Consider the following 15,113-nt stretch of genomic DNA (forward strand, 5'->3'; position numbering starts at 1 on the left):
GAAGGTACACAATTTAAAGGAGGTGAAAGGCAGAAAAGCATTTTGCTTGGGTTTTTCCCCCTTTGCTGGAAAGTGGTTTTCAAAATATCCTTCTTCCTATTTAGTTCATTAATGAATAGCATTCATTTCAATTAACATTGCAATCTCAGTATATAAACACCTTTGGCAGAGATATTCCTCACAGAACCATTCCATTAATGTCTATGAATTTTTACCAAATTAATTGTGTGAAAGACAAGAGCCACTTCCCTTATCTTTTCACTGGCTGTTTAATGAACATGCCTAACAAGAAGTGTTTAGTCCTTAATTGGCATCTTGCTTAACAAAGCTGGTTTTTAGGAAGATGTTGGCAGGCAGCTAATGATGCTACCCCAAAAAGAGAGGATTTAACTGGATTTTTTTCCGAAAAGAAACTGACAAAGTCCAAAGGTGGGGTTCAGACTTGATTTAAAAGTTGCTAATATTCAGATGGCGTGATTCAGAAGTACATATGAAGAGCCCAGGTGAATCAGACCAAAGGTCCATCTTGTCCACAATCCTAATTTTCACGGTGGCCAACCAGATGGTTCTGGGAAGCACAGAAGAATGGGACAACTCTCTCCCGTGGTTGCTGGGATTTCGTGTCCTCTGCCTCTGAACATCAGACACGCTTCAAATCTCTGAAGGGCTGTCACACAAAACAGAACAAAGACTTGTTCTCGGCTGCTGCCCCAGAGGGATGAATACATATAATGGGCTTAAATTACAAGAAGGTAAAATTTGACTGAAAAGTAGAAGTAAGGTATTGTTGGAAGGAGCAATTTGACAATGCAATCAATTGCCCAGTGCCAGGATAGAGTTCATGTGGCCTTCCAGATGTTTCTGGATCCCATCAGCCCCAGATAGCATGGCCAATGCTCAGGGATGATGGGAGCTGCATTCCATTGAGATCTGGTTCTGCATCCCTGATCTAGAGCAATGGTGGGCTCTCCCTCACTGGAGGTCTTCAAGTGAAGACTGGGGAGCCATCTGTTGAGGATACTCTAACTCTGCACAGCCTGTACCATGTATGATCCAGGTGCCTTCTCACTCAAGGGTGAGAAGCCAGTGACCCCTCCAGATGTTGCTGAACTCCCAAAGTCCCAGCCAATATGGCCTGTGGTCAGGGATGCTGGGAGTTGTAGTCCAGCAACATCTAGATGATCACAGGTTCTCCACTCCTGCTCCACCTCTAGGACTCCATGAGGGATCCATTTAGCTAATGCAACAAATAATCACTGACTGACCCATCTGGATTATCCTCCATGAATCTGACTCATCGCCTTTCAAATGACAATATCATTTAATGGGACTATGAATACCACAAATTAGTTATGCACGATGCAAAGATTGACATCCTTTATTTTATCTAGACAAAATAATTTTTACTTACCACAAGAGAGAGAGGCCTTTTCCATGAGACAACTCCGATCAGTCCAGAGAGCAGCACCTGAAATTATGCCAGAAGGGTTAACTGAAAGGCAAAGGGCATGTCTGCCATTGAAATTAGCAATTGTAGTTGGTCCCATCTAGACCACCAGAGAAAATGCAGTAAGAGTAAAGGGGGGGGGCAGCCAACATGGTGCCCTACAGATGTTGTTGGACTACAACTGCCATCATCCCTGATCACTGGCTGGTTTGGGGACTGATGGGAGTTGGTCCAACAACAGCTGAATGGCACCACTTTGGCTCCCCCTGTGTTCCAATAAATGTGGTTAAAAAAAAAAGTAGTGTACCTAAATTGATCATTTTTATTTTGAAGGAAAAGCAACCACAGGACTCCATTCCAGAACATGCTCCTGAACCAGATCAGGGCTCCTTGCCAGTTTCTCTCAGCTGTTGGTCCTTTACCCCCAAGGTGCTGTTTCCTGCAAACAGCACCTTTGAGGGAGAGAACAGCCAGGGTCGACTTTAGCAGGAAAATAATAATAATAATAATAATAATAATAATAATAATAATAATAATAATAATAATAATAAAAAAAAATTATATGCCCCAGCCACTCTGGACAGCGCCCCTCAAAAGTAGTAAAATTAAAATACGACATCACACACTAACAACTTTTTTGATTATGTAACCATGGGACAGAATTGCCTAAATATATTTGGCTGGGGTCCTCCCCCCTCTCTTTGTTGCTTTTGTTTTCTTTATGCATACAAATCCTTATACAGACATTGGCATAAAAATACGGAACTTTTTATATCACTGGTCCATCTAGCTTAGTTTTGTTGATTCTGAGGAGAAGGGGCTTTCAAGGATTTCAGGCAGGGATCTTTCACAGCAATACTTTGAAAGAGTAGGGCCTGAACTTGGGACTTTCTGCATGCAGAGCTTGCACTTTACCACTCGGGGGAGGCCAGTCACTAGAGCAAGGTGTGGCAGAGTTGTACCATTATTTATTTGCAATCCCAAACCCAGATCTTTATCCCATCAGTCCTGTGTCCCCCAGAGCCATATTAATACATTTCCTCTTGTAGGACACTCCATCCATTTCTGTTGGCATGAGCAGAACTGGAAAAAAATCACATGACTCATACAACAGTTCCAGCATTTCTCTTTAGCATCGATCATCACTTAGGTGCCCATTGCTTAGGTTTTAGGGGAGAGATGGGCAGAAAGCCAGAAACAGTAGACTCTGTCTCCAGGGACCCCCAGCTCTCTCTCGCATTAGCTGCCTTGCCCATTACCCCGCCAGTTCCAATGGTTGCCAGCCGCCACTTGAGCTATGACATCCAAACACATGTTTGCATTCTCTCTTACAAACCCACATGAATGCGGTGGCTAGGTGGGTGCATGGGCACACGTGAAACCTCACTGAAGGTTCAGAATCAGAACAGCTAAACTAAGATATAAAGAGCAAAAAAAATTACTTCCAGACTTGTTTGAAATCACTTAAGCATCTGGGTGTATTAAACAGGACAGGCTATTATTAATGGCAACCTGCTAAAAGGTAAATACATGCCTGGCAGCCCTTGTTGTAGAAAAACATGTAGAGATAAAAAAATGCTACAATAATACATTTATATCAAACTGTTTTACAAAGCAGAGGTGTGTTAGAGAATTCGCTGCCCTGCAAGAGATTAGCCTTCATGCTCTGGAGCCGCACAAATTCCAGAATTTCAACAATCATTGTGCTGGAAGTTTATGGCAGTCACCCAAGAAAAAGCGTGTCAGAAAACTCACTTCCCTATTTGTTTCCTAACACCTCAACATTCATAAATTTTCAGCAGCTTTTCAGGGAATGGATGAGGGCTGGCAAACAGAGCAGAGATTTGGACTCAGGGGCTAGAGGAGTTGAAGCACAGCACAGAGTGTTGAAAATCACCCTACAGGTGCCACCACCCAAATTATAAACTCCCAGCACAGGCTCGTCTGTGGAGGGTGTTCTGCAGTGTCTGCCTGCAACTTTTGCACAAGCTATCCCTTATTACCGAAATGTTACTGCATTAATGTAGATTTCTGGATGACAGCCAAGTCAGAGAAGAGCAGAGAATTTCTCTCTGCAGTTAATTAAATTTGCTCACATAGCTAGGAGAGCCTGTTATTACTGTTACGATAACGGTCCCAGGGTTGATAATCCTGTAATGCAGCATTGCTTTCAGGAAGGTGAAATGACAGGGTGAGGCAGTTCAAGAGAAGGAAGGGCAGCTACATACTCTCAATTAAATAAGCGCTCTAGCTGAAAGTGTAAGGTCATATTTAAAAAAGAAAGGAGAGCAAGATAGCAGGCAAAGAATGCTGGAGTGGGTGGAAGTCTGTGTGTTCTCCCTCTTCCCTGAATTTCACACTTCCTATTCCTACAACTGAAGAGATGCCAGGCAAGTAAGAGTCTTCTCACCCCCAGGCACAACACGGGCCGACCTTGCAAGACCATTCTGCAAAACAGCACTTTATCACATTTTCATGGCTATCTGATGTTTTAACCACCCTCTTGTATGTATATGCAGAGCAGCCTTTTATGCAGAAGCCTTTGGGAGAACCCTTTCGGATAACAAATGCTTCTGCATTCTGAAGGTTTCGCCTCCTTCTCCAGAGCTGGCCTGCCATTTAGCCAAGTGATAAAATACTTTCAACTGACAGCAGTCAAATATTTTATGAAGCCATAACACTTAAAGAATTGGCCTGCTGCCCAGTCAGCACAGCTGCTTTCAAAAACGGATGTAAGTTTTTGTTTTTAATAGTTTCTGTTACTTTGCTTTATTTCTGTTTTTATTTAATTTTATCAACCAATTGATTGAAATATAGAATCACAAACCCTTTTGTTTCAAGACAAATGTCAGAGAATAATATACCCTGACACCTACCTCCACATTGTCAAAATTTATACTAAATTCGTAATCGAATCATAGAATCAAGCAGACACACTGAAATCAGTTGATGTAAACTGACCAAATTTTAAAACAAGTATGCACCAGTGATTTTATTTATATATTTAGCACTTTCTGGAAAAATGACACAAAAACTTTATATGGCCAGAGGGGAAAAAAGGCTCAGATTTCCATGGCAGACTAGTGACCATTTAAATTTTAAGCTCTCTCCTTAAAGGCAGTTAGTTCCCTAAAGCCTGTCAGAAGAGAAGAGTCTTCACCTGCCAGCAGAAGGACAGCAAGGAGGGAGCCAGCCAGGCTCCTCCAGGAAAGGAGTTCCAGAGTCTGGGAGCAACCACTGAGAAGGCTCTCTCCTGAGTCCCCACCAAACATGCCTGTGAGGGTGACAGGACTAGGAGAAAGGCCTCCCCTGAAGATCTCACAGCCCAGGCAGGTTCATATGGGAGAATATGGTCCTGCACGTATCCTAGACCTAAACTATATAAGGCTTTAAAAAGGGATATAGAAATAATATTTATAAAATGCTATTCACAAAAATATACCAGCACAGTTTACAACAATCATGCAGTAAAAAGAATACAAAAGTTAAAAATCACAGCTCAACTAACTGATAGACTTGCTAAAGTACAAATAAACAATAAGTCTACTCTGTTTTTGACTTGGTTGAAAACAGCTCTCTCTATATTATTCATACTCAGAGTAGGCTCATTGAAATTAACAGCCATGGCTAACTTGGGTCCATTGATTTCAGCCAATCTATTCTGAGTAGCTTAGCTGGTCACAACCCTCTCTCTCCCTCTCTAGTTTAAATTTCAGAACAGCACTTTGCTTGTCTGCTTTTGTAACTGGCAAAACTATCAAACCTGTTGATAATCAAAGTCTATTTTCCTTGTCCTAATAATATCAATGCTTTAAGCATGCTTGACCATCATTTCCCCAATATTTGACCATTCAATTAACCAAATCATTTTTGGATAGAATGCCCAACCCTGTCCTTCAAAGATTTCCCCTCAGAATTAAAGTGAACTGTTAATTATAAATGGAGAAAAATTGGTTTGATCTGCATCATAAAGTGAACCCAACTGATTCAGCAGACTTAAATGTAGATTGGAATGCAGCTATTAATCGGATCTTGCAGTTCTCTGAATTTTGCAATATAATTTCAGTTCAAAATAATGCACACACAAAATGTGTATAATCATCACAATTATAACAAATAAAGGCTTGACATATCTCACTTTGCATCTCATGAGTCTATCTCATACATTAGTTTCACCTTTTAAGTTGAATTACTGAAATAAATGAACTTTTCCACGATATTCTAATTTTTCGAGTTTCACCTGTATATAAAATATAAGTATAATGTGTATTGTAGGTGGAAATTAAGTGAAAAGCCCTGAAAAACAAAACAAGCATATTTTAGAGACAGAATGCATTCAGGAAGTACATTTTTGGGGATAGTATGCATGATTTAAGTGTAATTTTTATATTTAAAACAATCTACAAAAAACAACAAAACAGACTTGTGGCTGAGCACACACAAAAGTGACCTAGACTAGAAAGAGGCTGATCCGTTCATTTCTACTTCCAATTCAAATGAAATGTTTCCTACATCCTGGTGTACTGCCAGAAGGCACCCTTGTCCACAGCAACTGCACTGGCATCTAACCTTTGAAATATCTCCCAGGAGTCAGCAGTCCAAGATAAAGGATGGAAATTTTTGAATTAATAGGCTTTAGCATCACTGCTGACAACAATTATGGCAGAGCAGCAGTGAAACCAAAATCTCTCAGGACTGAGCTCAGAGCTCCCATTAGCAGGCTCTCAAACAGCCCCGTGGAAAATCAACACTTGCACTCCACTTTCAGCGCCATAAACAGGTCACACTCTGGAGGCCTCTGCTAACCCTAAGGCTTCACATTCACATCACTTACTGCACAGTTCCCAACAGGTTTTGAAAAAGTTTTTTTTAAAAAAAAAAAGACCTTCAGGGATGGTGCCACTGGAAAAGCATTCTGAACTTGCAGCAAACAAGAAGTGGGTCCCACTGATTTTATTGGAACATACTTCTTGGTACATATCGTTCCAACTCCAGCCTAAATTGTGAAGGTTCAGGTAATAAAGTTATGCATGGCAGGGAGAAAGTGAATAGAGAAAACTTTTTCTCCCTCTCTGAGAACACTAGATGGCCATTAGCTTGGTTGGCTTTGAAGAGGATTGGACAAATTCATGGAGGAGGAGAGGGCTATGGATGGCTCTGCTCTGCCTTCTGAATCCTAGGTGCTGGAAGCCACCGGAGGGGAGAAGGTTCTTGTGCTCGAATCTTGCTGGAGGGTTTCTCACAGGCATCTAAGTGGTCACTGTGATAACAGGATGCCAGACTAGATGGGCCACTGGCTGATCTAGCAAGCTCTTATGCTCTTAAATCAGACTTTCCTAGCCTGGTGCCCTCCAGGTGCTGTTGGACTACAACTCCCAGCATCCCTGACTATTGGTCATGCTGGTGCAGGCTGCTGGGAGTTGGAGTCCAACAACATCTGGAGGGTACCAGGTTGTGTCCTTGAACTGCTGCAATACCTCTTAACTTGCCTGGATGGAGGGTAGAAACCTCTCACTGGCATGGCTGGAAGTTGGCCCATTCTGCAAAACGAAGTGTTATATCAGTCGCTCTGGCCACTACTTCATTTACTTATTTACAAAAGTATTTACATGCTGCCTCTCTTAAAATACCAGGATGGTGCACAGCAATAGAAAACAATTTTTCAAAAAAACAACAACTTTCAAACAATGGCCCCCACCCACTTCTTGCCCCAGGCCCCGCTTACCATGAGAATACGGCTCTTGGCAGGATGCCCATGTATAGATGCAGCCCTTAGGGTGGAAAGGGTTTCCTTTTCCCTCCCCTGCCCCATATAGAGGAAGACCCTCCTCTCCTCATATGATAGCTCAGCACAGATGGATGCAAATGCCACCTTGCTCCAAAAGGAAATGTTGGGACATGTCGTCTCAGTCCCTTCCCCCTGCAGGAGATGGACTCGCGGAGCAAGCAGAGGGAAGCTTCTGCACCTCTAGGCAGCAGCATCCAGAGAAAAGTCTCTGAAGTGTCTCTCAGCAGGCAGATTTTGGGTGGCCTGCATTTTAGCTCCTTTCACTCCTCTCTGCTCAAAATGCATCTATCACTTCTCACTTGGCCAAGCTCTGTGCAAGCGAAACCCACCAGGAACTAACCCCAGACCTTTTACAATTTTCCTCTTTGGTATTCGTGACATGTCTATAACTTTTATAAAGTTGCTGCTTGTTTTGTTTTGTTTTAAGCTACTTGGATTCATCATGCACCTTTGAATAACGTGCTTCATGTGCTGCCTTTGTCTTTCCTTTGTCTTTATTTTGCTCTCTTAATGATCGCCGTCAACATTTATGATGAAATATTTGATTGTGGTTTGTTGGTGGCTGTTTAGATGCAAGCTTCCCCTCCCTGCACATTTGAGCATTTTGCTAGGAATCTTATAAACCTCTGCTATGTTTCCCCTTTATTTCCCTAAACAATGCTTTAGCCATCTTTCCTTTTTTTCTTAAAAGAAAAGGCTAAAACCTGCTTCCTTCTGCAGATGTTCTACATACACACTGCAATGCCAGTAAAACTATCTAGTTTTTTGCCAAAACAATTGAGAACACACCATTTTCCTTCTGAAATCCATGTTTGCCTTCTCTGCTGTAAAAGTTACGAGATGCTATTGTCTCCTCTTTCCTCTTTGTTTTCTACATTTTCTCTTGCAGTCTAGAAACCATGACATTTCCCCCGCAAAAAAGTATTTGTTTTTACAGAACATTAATTCTATAATGCACACACCAAGCTTAATGAAAATGCTATCAGAGTATAATTATGCAAACTCATTTGAAGAACTACGTGAACTCAAAAGCTTATTGGATCACAATGTAAATTAGCAAAAGTATATATACGGGGGGGGCATGTTTACATGTACATATGCAAACAGAGAGACAGTCCCCTCCTGACTCCCATACAGATGTGGAACTTTAATACATACAGCCCTGGTGGATTTTCAAGACAACCTATTGTGCTGTTTTAGCCAATTTACATATGCAGTTTTCGGGAACTGCAGCACTAGTTGGGGCTGATGGGAGCTGTACTCCAAAACATCTGGAAGCCACCAGATTGGCGAAGATTGATCTAAACCCAAAAGACCACAGTCCGGGGAAAGACTCAACCTAAACAGAAGCACTTGGCCACCCTTCCTGGTAAGGAAGACCCAGTGACCAGCCTGGGAGGATGTGGGGAGACCAGAGGCTCAGAGTATTTCTCTGCTCAAAGAGATGCTCCAAACCTCAGCCTGGGTGGCCTACCATGCTCTCTTCCCTTGTCCTCGGGGGGGGGGGGGGAACCTGCTGCAGCTGAGCTTAAAGCCCTGGCAGGGAGCCATTAAAAGCCCTGTTTGTTATCAAGACCTATGTGGAGTCTCAATAAAGTAGTCAAATTTCAACAGACAATACATAGCTCCTTGTACCCTGGACTGGTTAGGTTTTTGTTTGTAATAAGCTCATCTAAGCAAAGTGGCATGTGAAGCTAGGTATTCTCCCTCAGACAAAAAGCCAAGTAACCAAGGGAGCTCGGGACAGGGGGAGAATTTCATTTGGGCCACATTTCAAAGCCAACTGACTTCAAAGTTCTAGTCAACAGCATAGCTGTCAACCTTCCCTTACTTGGCGGGAAACTCCCTTATTCCAGCGCCATTTCCCGCTGCTATCCCGGATTGTTGATATCCCGTAAATTTCCCGGATTTCAAAGGAAGCAGCTCCTTTCCCTCCCGGCTCCCTGATGGCCAGGGAGGCTCCTCAACTGCCTTGCTCAGCTGTGTTGCTCACCAATAAGGAGTCTGAGAACGACTGGGGGGGTGGAGCTTGCATGCCTTGTGCCGATCAAATCAGCCGCGTTGCCTTTGCTCAGCGCTTCCCAGCGGAGAGGTGATGGTGTGGTTTTCCTTGCTGCTGTATCCCTTTGCCTGGTTGCTGCGCTGTGAGAACCACCGCTTGAGGCCTCGTTTGGCTGCTGGCTGGGCTTTCTGCCTTTGGCTCAGAGAGGCTCGGAATGTACCTGTGCTCGGAATCGAATGGATACATCGACAGCCCACTCACCCTTGCTGGGGATAAGGTCTGTCTGGAGCAAGGGCACATGGGGGAAAGAGAAGGAGCGGCTAGTTGAGTACAATGGCAGGCGGCAATCTCGGGGGGAGGGGCTTTGGATTTGTTTTGGAGGCTCCTTCGATTGACTGTTATGGGGGAAAGGAAAGGAGCTGGTTGACTAAAATGGTGGGCGGTGATCTCATGGCGAGGGGGGAGGCTGCCACCACCTCATGGTGTGTGTGGCTAGTTAATGCAAGTTGAGGGGGTTTTTGAACGCTGGATGCCGTTTTGTTGCACGTGCTGCTGCAAAGCCAGGCCAGGGAGCTATCTTAAGTTGAGGCTGCATAGGCCTTGTGGTGCATGTAATTCAGATTCTATAATAGCTGTCAACCTTCCCTTTTTTGGTGGGAAGTTCCCTTATTTTCGAGGCTGCTGATCCCTTATTTTCAAATCTGAAAGTTGACAGATATGGTCAACATGTTACTGTATTTGTTATTTAGAACCACTTTGATTAGATGGAAATATTTGTCACCCTTTTTGTGTTTTACTGCTAGGTAACATGCTTTGGTAACTGTAGTAACGGGGGGGGGGCAATTACTGATTATTGCTGTTTCTTATTTTGCACAAACCAAGGTTTGTTTACTTGCCCTTCTCTGAATATTTTATTTAAGAATAAACCAATATAATTTAAATGCAAACTTTTCAACATTTTAAATAGATGTGAGGGTGGGACTCTCCTTTGTATTTATTAGTCATAGCTTGCCTTTTCCCTTCCTTTCACACGTGGAAAGCAGCAGAAATTTCAGTAGAGCTTCTTCAAAACCTGGCAATCCATTCACTCATGGAAAGATATATACCTGCCCTGAAGGAAATGGCACCTCTGGATTGGCCCAAGTGGAACAGTCACAAGTGGAGGCCCACAGGTTAGGCCCCCCCCCCCACGGAGTAAGGGGTTGAAAGAGTAAACCTCAGAGTTCCATTCAGTTCTAAATGCTGGAAGTCCCAGGTCCAGTCCCTGGTAGCATCGCTGGGTAGGGTTAAGAGGGACTGTGTCTGAACCCCTGGGGAGCCACAGCCAGTCAGTGCATGCTGAGCAGGATGGACCAATGCTTTGACTCGGCATAAGGCCACTTCCCATGTTCCTATGCCTGAGTCCTTCCAGACAAAGCAGCGTGTTGGGCTCAGTGGACAGACTGACTGCTTTGGCCTAAGGCAGCTTATGCCTTACCCAGTCTACCTCCCTTTCCAAGAGCAGGTCAGGCGAATGCCTCCGGGAAGCCCCAAAGAATGGCATGGATGTGTCGGATGCCTCTTGCTTACGTTCAGAATCTGGCATTTACAGTGAGACCCACAACAAAATGTTGCCATGTGGACTGTTCCTGCTCAGCATTCCAGCCAGCAAGACATGGCCTTTCCAGAATATCCCATTCCCCCCTCCACACACATGGTTCCTCCTCATAGCATTCTGCACTTGCTACATGCGCTTCATTGTTTGGAGCCCCGCCCCCTTGGATTTTTGCACTTCTGCTCACCAAGCCAAAATGGTGCATGTGCACATGCACTACAGAAGCAATGGAACCCATAGAACTGAAATCACAATTTATTCTGCTTCTGACCATGTACTTTCATTGCCGATCTAGCATAAAACAGACAGTACAGTGGTAACTCGGGTTAAGAACTTAATTCGTTCCGGAGGTCTATTCTTAACCTGAAACTGTTCTTAACCTGAAGCACCACTTTAGCTAATGGGGCCTCCTGCTGCCTCCACGCCACAGCTGCACAATTTCTGTTCTCATCCCAAAGCAAAGTTCTTAACCCGAGGTACTATTTCTGGGTTAGCGGAGTCTGTAACCTGAAGCGTATGTAACCTGAAGTGTATGTAACCTGAAGCGTATGTAACCTGAAGCGTATGTAACCCAAGGTACCACTGTACTGCCTTTTCTCCACCATGTGGACTAGCACCTCACACAATTTTGCTGAAAGGCTCAGAAGGTGCATGTCATCTCAAAAATTAGAACCATCCAGATGTGCCCTGAAAATAATTAGAAACTGGGGGAGTCTACAAAGAAAAATATGGGACGAGGGTGGCACTGTGGGTTAAAACACAGAGCCTACGACTTGCCGATCAGAAGGTCGGCGGTTCGAATCCCCGCGACGGGGTGTGCTCCCGTTGCTTGGTCCGTGCCCCTGCCAACCTAGCAGTTCGAAAGCACGTCAAAGTGCAAGTAGATAAATAGGTACTGTTCCGGCGGGAAGGTAAACGGCGTTTCCGTGCGCTGCTCTGGTTCGCCAGAAGCAGCTTTGTCATGCTGGTCACATGACCCGGAAGCTGTACGCCGGCTCCCTCTGCCAATAAAGCGAGATGAGTGCCGCAACCCCAGAGTCAGTCACGGCTGGACCTAATGGGGTCCCTTTACCTTTACACAGAAAAATAACCTGTCAATGTTATACCCATTTCACAGATGGTAAGCAGACAGTGAGCAATCGGAGATCCTGCCTCCCAAATCTCATTCAAAACTCTGCAGCAGTCATGTGTTTTTCATCAGACACCCCAAGGTCTCAAACTGCAAGAATGGTTTCTGCCTTTATACTCCAAACTGAAAAAATATACCCTTGAAGTGGGAAGAAACATCTCATCACAATCCGTGATCTAACAAATTCCCTGCTACAATCAGTGGCATGTGATTAGAAGTCGTTATTCTTGCCAGACACACAAAGTCTCGACGTGCAACCACAACTTTCAGAGTCACTGCTTCTTCAACTATTGTTCTCTGAATTCTTTTTTTAAAAGAACATTTGGATTCAGACGCATCTTTCTAACAAGCTGAAATAATTTATGCCTCTAAGGCCATTGCTGGGCAAAGCAATTCACACATCATCACATGCCTAATATCCTATGTGCTGCTTGAATAAGTGCTTCTTTTTATCTGTCCTGAATCTTCCATCACTTGGCTTCGTTGGATGTCCACAGATTCTCTTAACACTAAAACCTGTGCACATCCAATGAAGCTGAATGCTGAAAGATTCAGGACAGATAAAAGGAAGGATTTCATCAGCATAAACTATGGAACTCGCCCCTGCAGGAGGCAATGGTGGCCTCCAATTTGGATGGCTTTAAAAGAGGGTTGGACAAATTCATGGCTATTAAAAGCTACCAGCCATAATGGCTATGCTCTGTGCCCATGGCCAGCGGCGGCAAACGCTTCTGTTGCTGGAAACTGCAGGAGGGGAGACTGTTTTGTGCTCTTCCCCCTGGGGCATCTGGCTGGCCACTTTGAGAACAAGATGCTGGACTAGATGGGCCACTGGCCTGATCCAAGAGGCTCTTCTGAAATTCTTATTCACTTTCAAACCTAAGGTCTGTAGTGGGGCAAGGGTGGATAGCAAGCGGACTTCAGAGACTTCAGTCTTCCTCACCTCTACAGCGCTTTCCCCCTAGTTTTCCTCCTACTCTCAAACTCCTTCCTCTCTGTCAGGGTTCAGCCCTGTCCGGGTATGGGAGCTGGGGTCTCCCGAGGGAAATAACAGAGACACTGGCAAAGTGCTGTATATGAGACTCCTCAGGAGAAAGAGAACTGAATGCAACAAGCAGTCCAGATCAGGGCCAGCCGAGAGCTAGGAAGGGTTGGAGCCACCACTTCCTATAAAGGAGGGACCAGGAACCTCTGGCCTGTAGGCCAAATTGGGTCCATAAGGCTTTTTTCTCCAAACCACACCCTCTCCACACGTGACATCATATGTGGCACCATGTGTGTTTGGCATATGGCATGTGCCAAATATGTGCAGCTCCCTAAGCATGTAGGTTCGTGGCAGTGCAGTTTGTGCTGGAAGAAATTCAGCCAGACTCCAACTCTTCAGTCGAGTCCTCTACTGACAGGTCCAAAGAATTAAGGCAGTTTCATTATATACACCTTGTACAGGCTTCCCCTAGATCTCTAGCAGAAGATGCAGGCTTCAAATGCAAAGCAAGCACAACTCACAGCATACATACAGCAAAGAGTTCAGTCTCAATCTGGCAGAGCTTCCTCTCAGCAAAGCAAGAAGGCAATGTAGAGCCCCCTCTTAATATACCCCAGAATGACCCCACCCTTGGCCGGCTGACAGGTCACAGATCTGCAGGTGCAAAATAAGGGGAGCACCCACCCACCAGATTTTTCTCAACAGCAATTAAAGGAACCTCAACAGTGTGGGGCTGGATGACCACCAGGCTTCCTGTGGAGAAGCTGACTGCACTCCATCCCTGCAGAAAGCCAGCCTGAAGTCCCCACCCATTGGCTGATTGGGTGCTTTGAAGTCCCATGGAGCATCACTTGTCATCACTGTCATGGCAGGTGATTGACAGGTGGGTGGTCCTACCAACCAGTAAAATCTGGGGTATCGGTAGGGGCTGTGCTTTTTTCCAGCCAGAACTCACAGGAACTCTGTCCTGTCACCTCTCAGGTGGGCACTGCTGCCATGATAAGAGAGCAAGAGAGGGGCTAATGGTGAGTTCCGGCACCTGTTTTTCTACAAAAATAGCACTGGCCCACCAGCCAATTCCCTGTTCCTGCTATATAAGCTGTCAGTCTTGGCTGTTTCACTGCTGAAACAAGAGCAAAAAGTCTTCCTGATCTGGGGAAACAGACCCTTTGAGCTCATCTTTATTTCACTATAACACCTTTCAACTTCCTTTTCATGGGCTGCCTGCATCCTGCCATCATAGGCTTTGACCCTTGTCCCTTTTCATGCCTCCTCTGCCCTCCTCCCTAGATCCATGTGACTGCCCTGCTTTTCTGCAGGATCTGAGCAGTAGCTGAAGACCCTCCCTACCTGCCTGACCTCTTGGGACATCAAAGAAGCTCAGCCAATCAGAGACTTCACTATCACCCCCATGAACTCCCCAGTGCACTGTAATTGGGACCAATTCTCTTGAGTCTTGGGTCCCCCAATATGTTGTTGGACTACAACTCTCATCAGTCCTGACTGTTAGCTGAGCTAGCTCTGGATAACAGGAGCTGTAGCCCAACAACACCTGCAGATGCCATGCTGAAGAGCTCTGATCTACAGTAGATGAGCAGTGATATTGCTCCACTCACTCTCATGAAGCCGGACATTTCATCTTTGCTTGCACTGCAAATGTAGCTCACTCATAACAAAAAGGAAACTAAACCTACCAGCAATCTTTAAATCTTCTGCTCTGACCTTGAGCTCCAAGATAATGTTCTGCTTTGGAGAGGACAAACTCCTGTTTATCGAGGTGAAACTTACAGGGATAATGTGAACTGGCCTTTCAGAGCACCAAACAGCCAAGCTTTAATCTAAAAATCTTTAGAGGACAAAAGGCAAAAAGCAAGAGAGAACAATCTCTTTAGATGAGATGAGACTCAGGAGGTGCAGTACTTTGAAACAAATCAAGAGGCTGCAGCTTTAAGGGCTCTTATCTTGGGGTGAAATACTGTTTAAGAACACAGGTGGAAGAGAGAGATCAAAAAGCCCAGGAAATGCTGTTTCTGCCAACACAAAAAACACTAAGGTTTTTTTAACACAAATCTTGCAAGGTGACCAACCAAGCCAGGGAAACTTATGGCACTTTTTTTACAAGTAACATAGAAAACATTATTTGCAGCCATTTGGATGGTTTGAAATGA

The 15,113-nt window shown here is 44.5% G+C and overlaps 1 protein-coding gene across 2 annotated transcripts in view; it reads right to left on the reverse strand.

Moving 5' to 3' along the window:
- ENTREP2 (endosomal transmembrane epsin interactor 2) overlaps positions 1-15,113 on the reverse strand; it is a 210,035-nt gene that overhangs the window by 125,970 nt on the left and 68,952 nt on the right. For both annotated transcript variants that reach the window (XM_081887677.1, XM_081887676.1), the window contains exon 2: positions 1,412-1,468. In XM_081887677.1, coding sequence (XP_081743803.1) covers positions 1,412-1,468 — 57 coding nt within the window. The remainder of the gene's footprint in view (positions 1-1,411; positions 1,469-15,113) is intronic.

Source organism: Podarcis melisellensis (genome assembly GCF_964234715.1).
Source record: "Podarcis melisellensis genome assembly, chromosome: 14".
NCBI lineage: Eukaryota > Metazoa > Chordata > Lepidosauria > Squamata > Lacertidae > Podarcis > Podarcis melisellensis.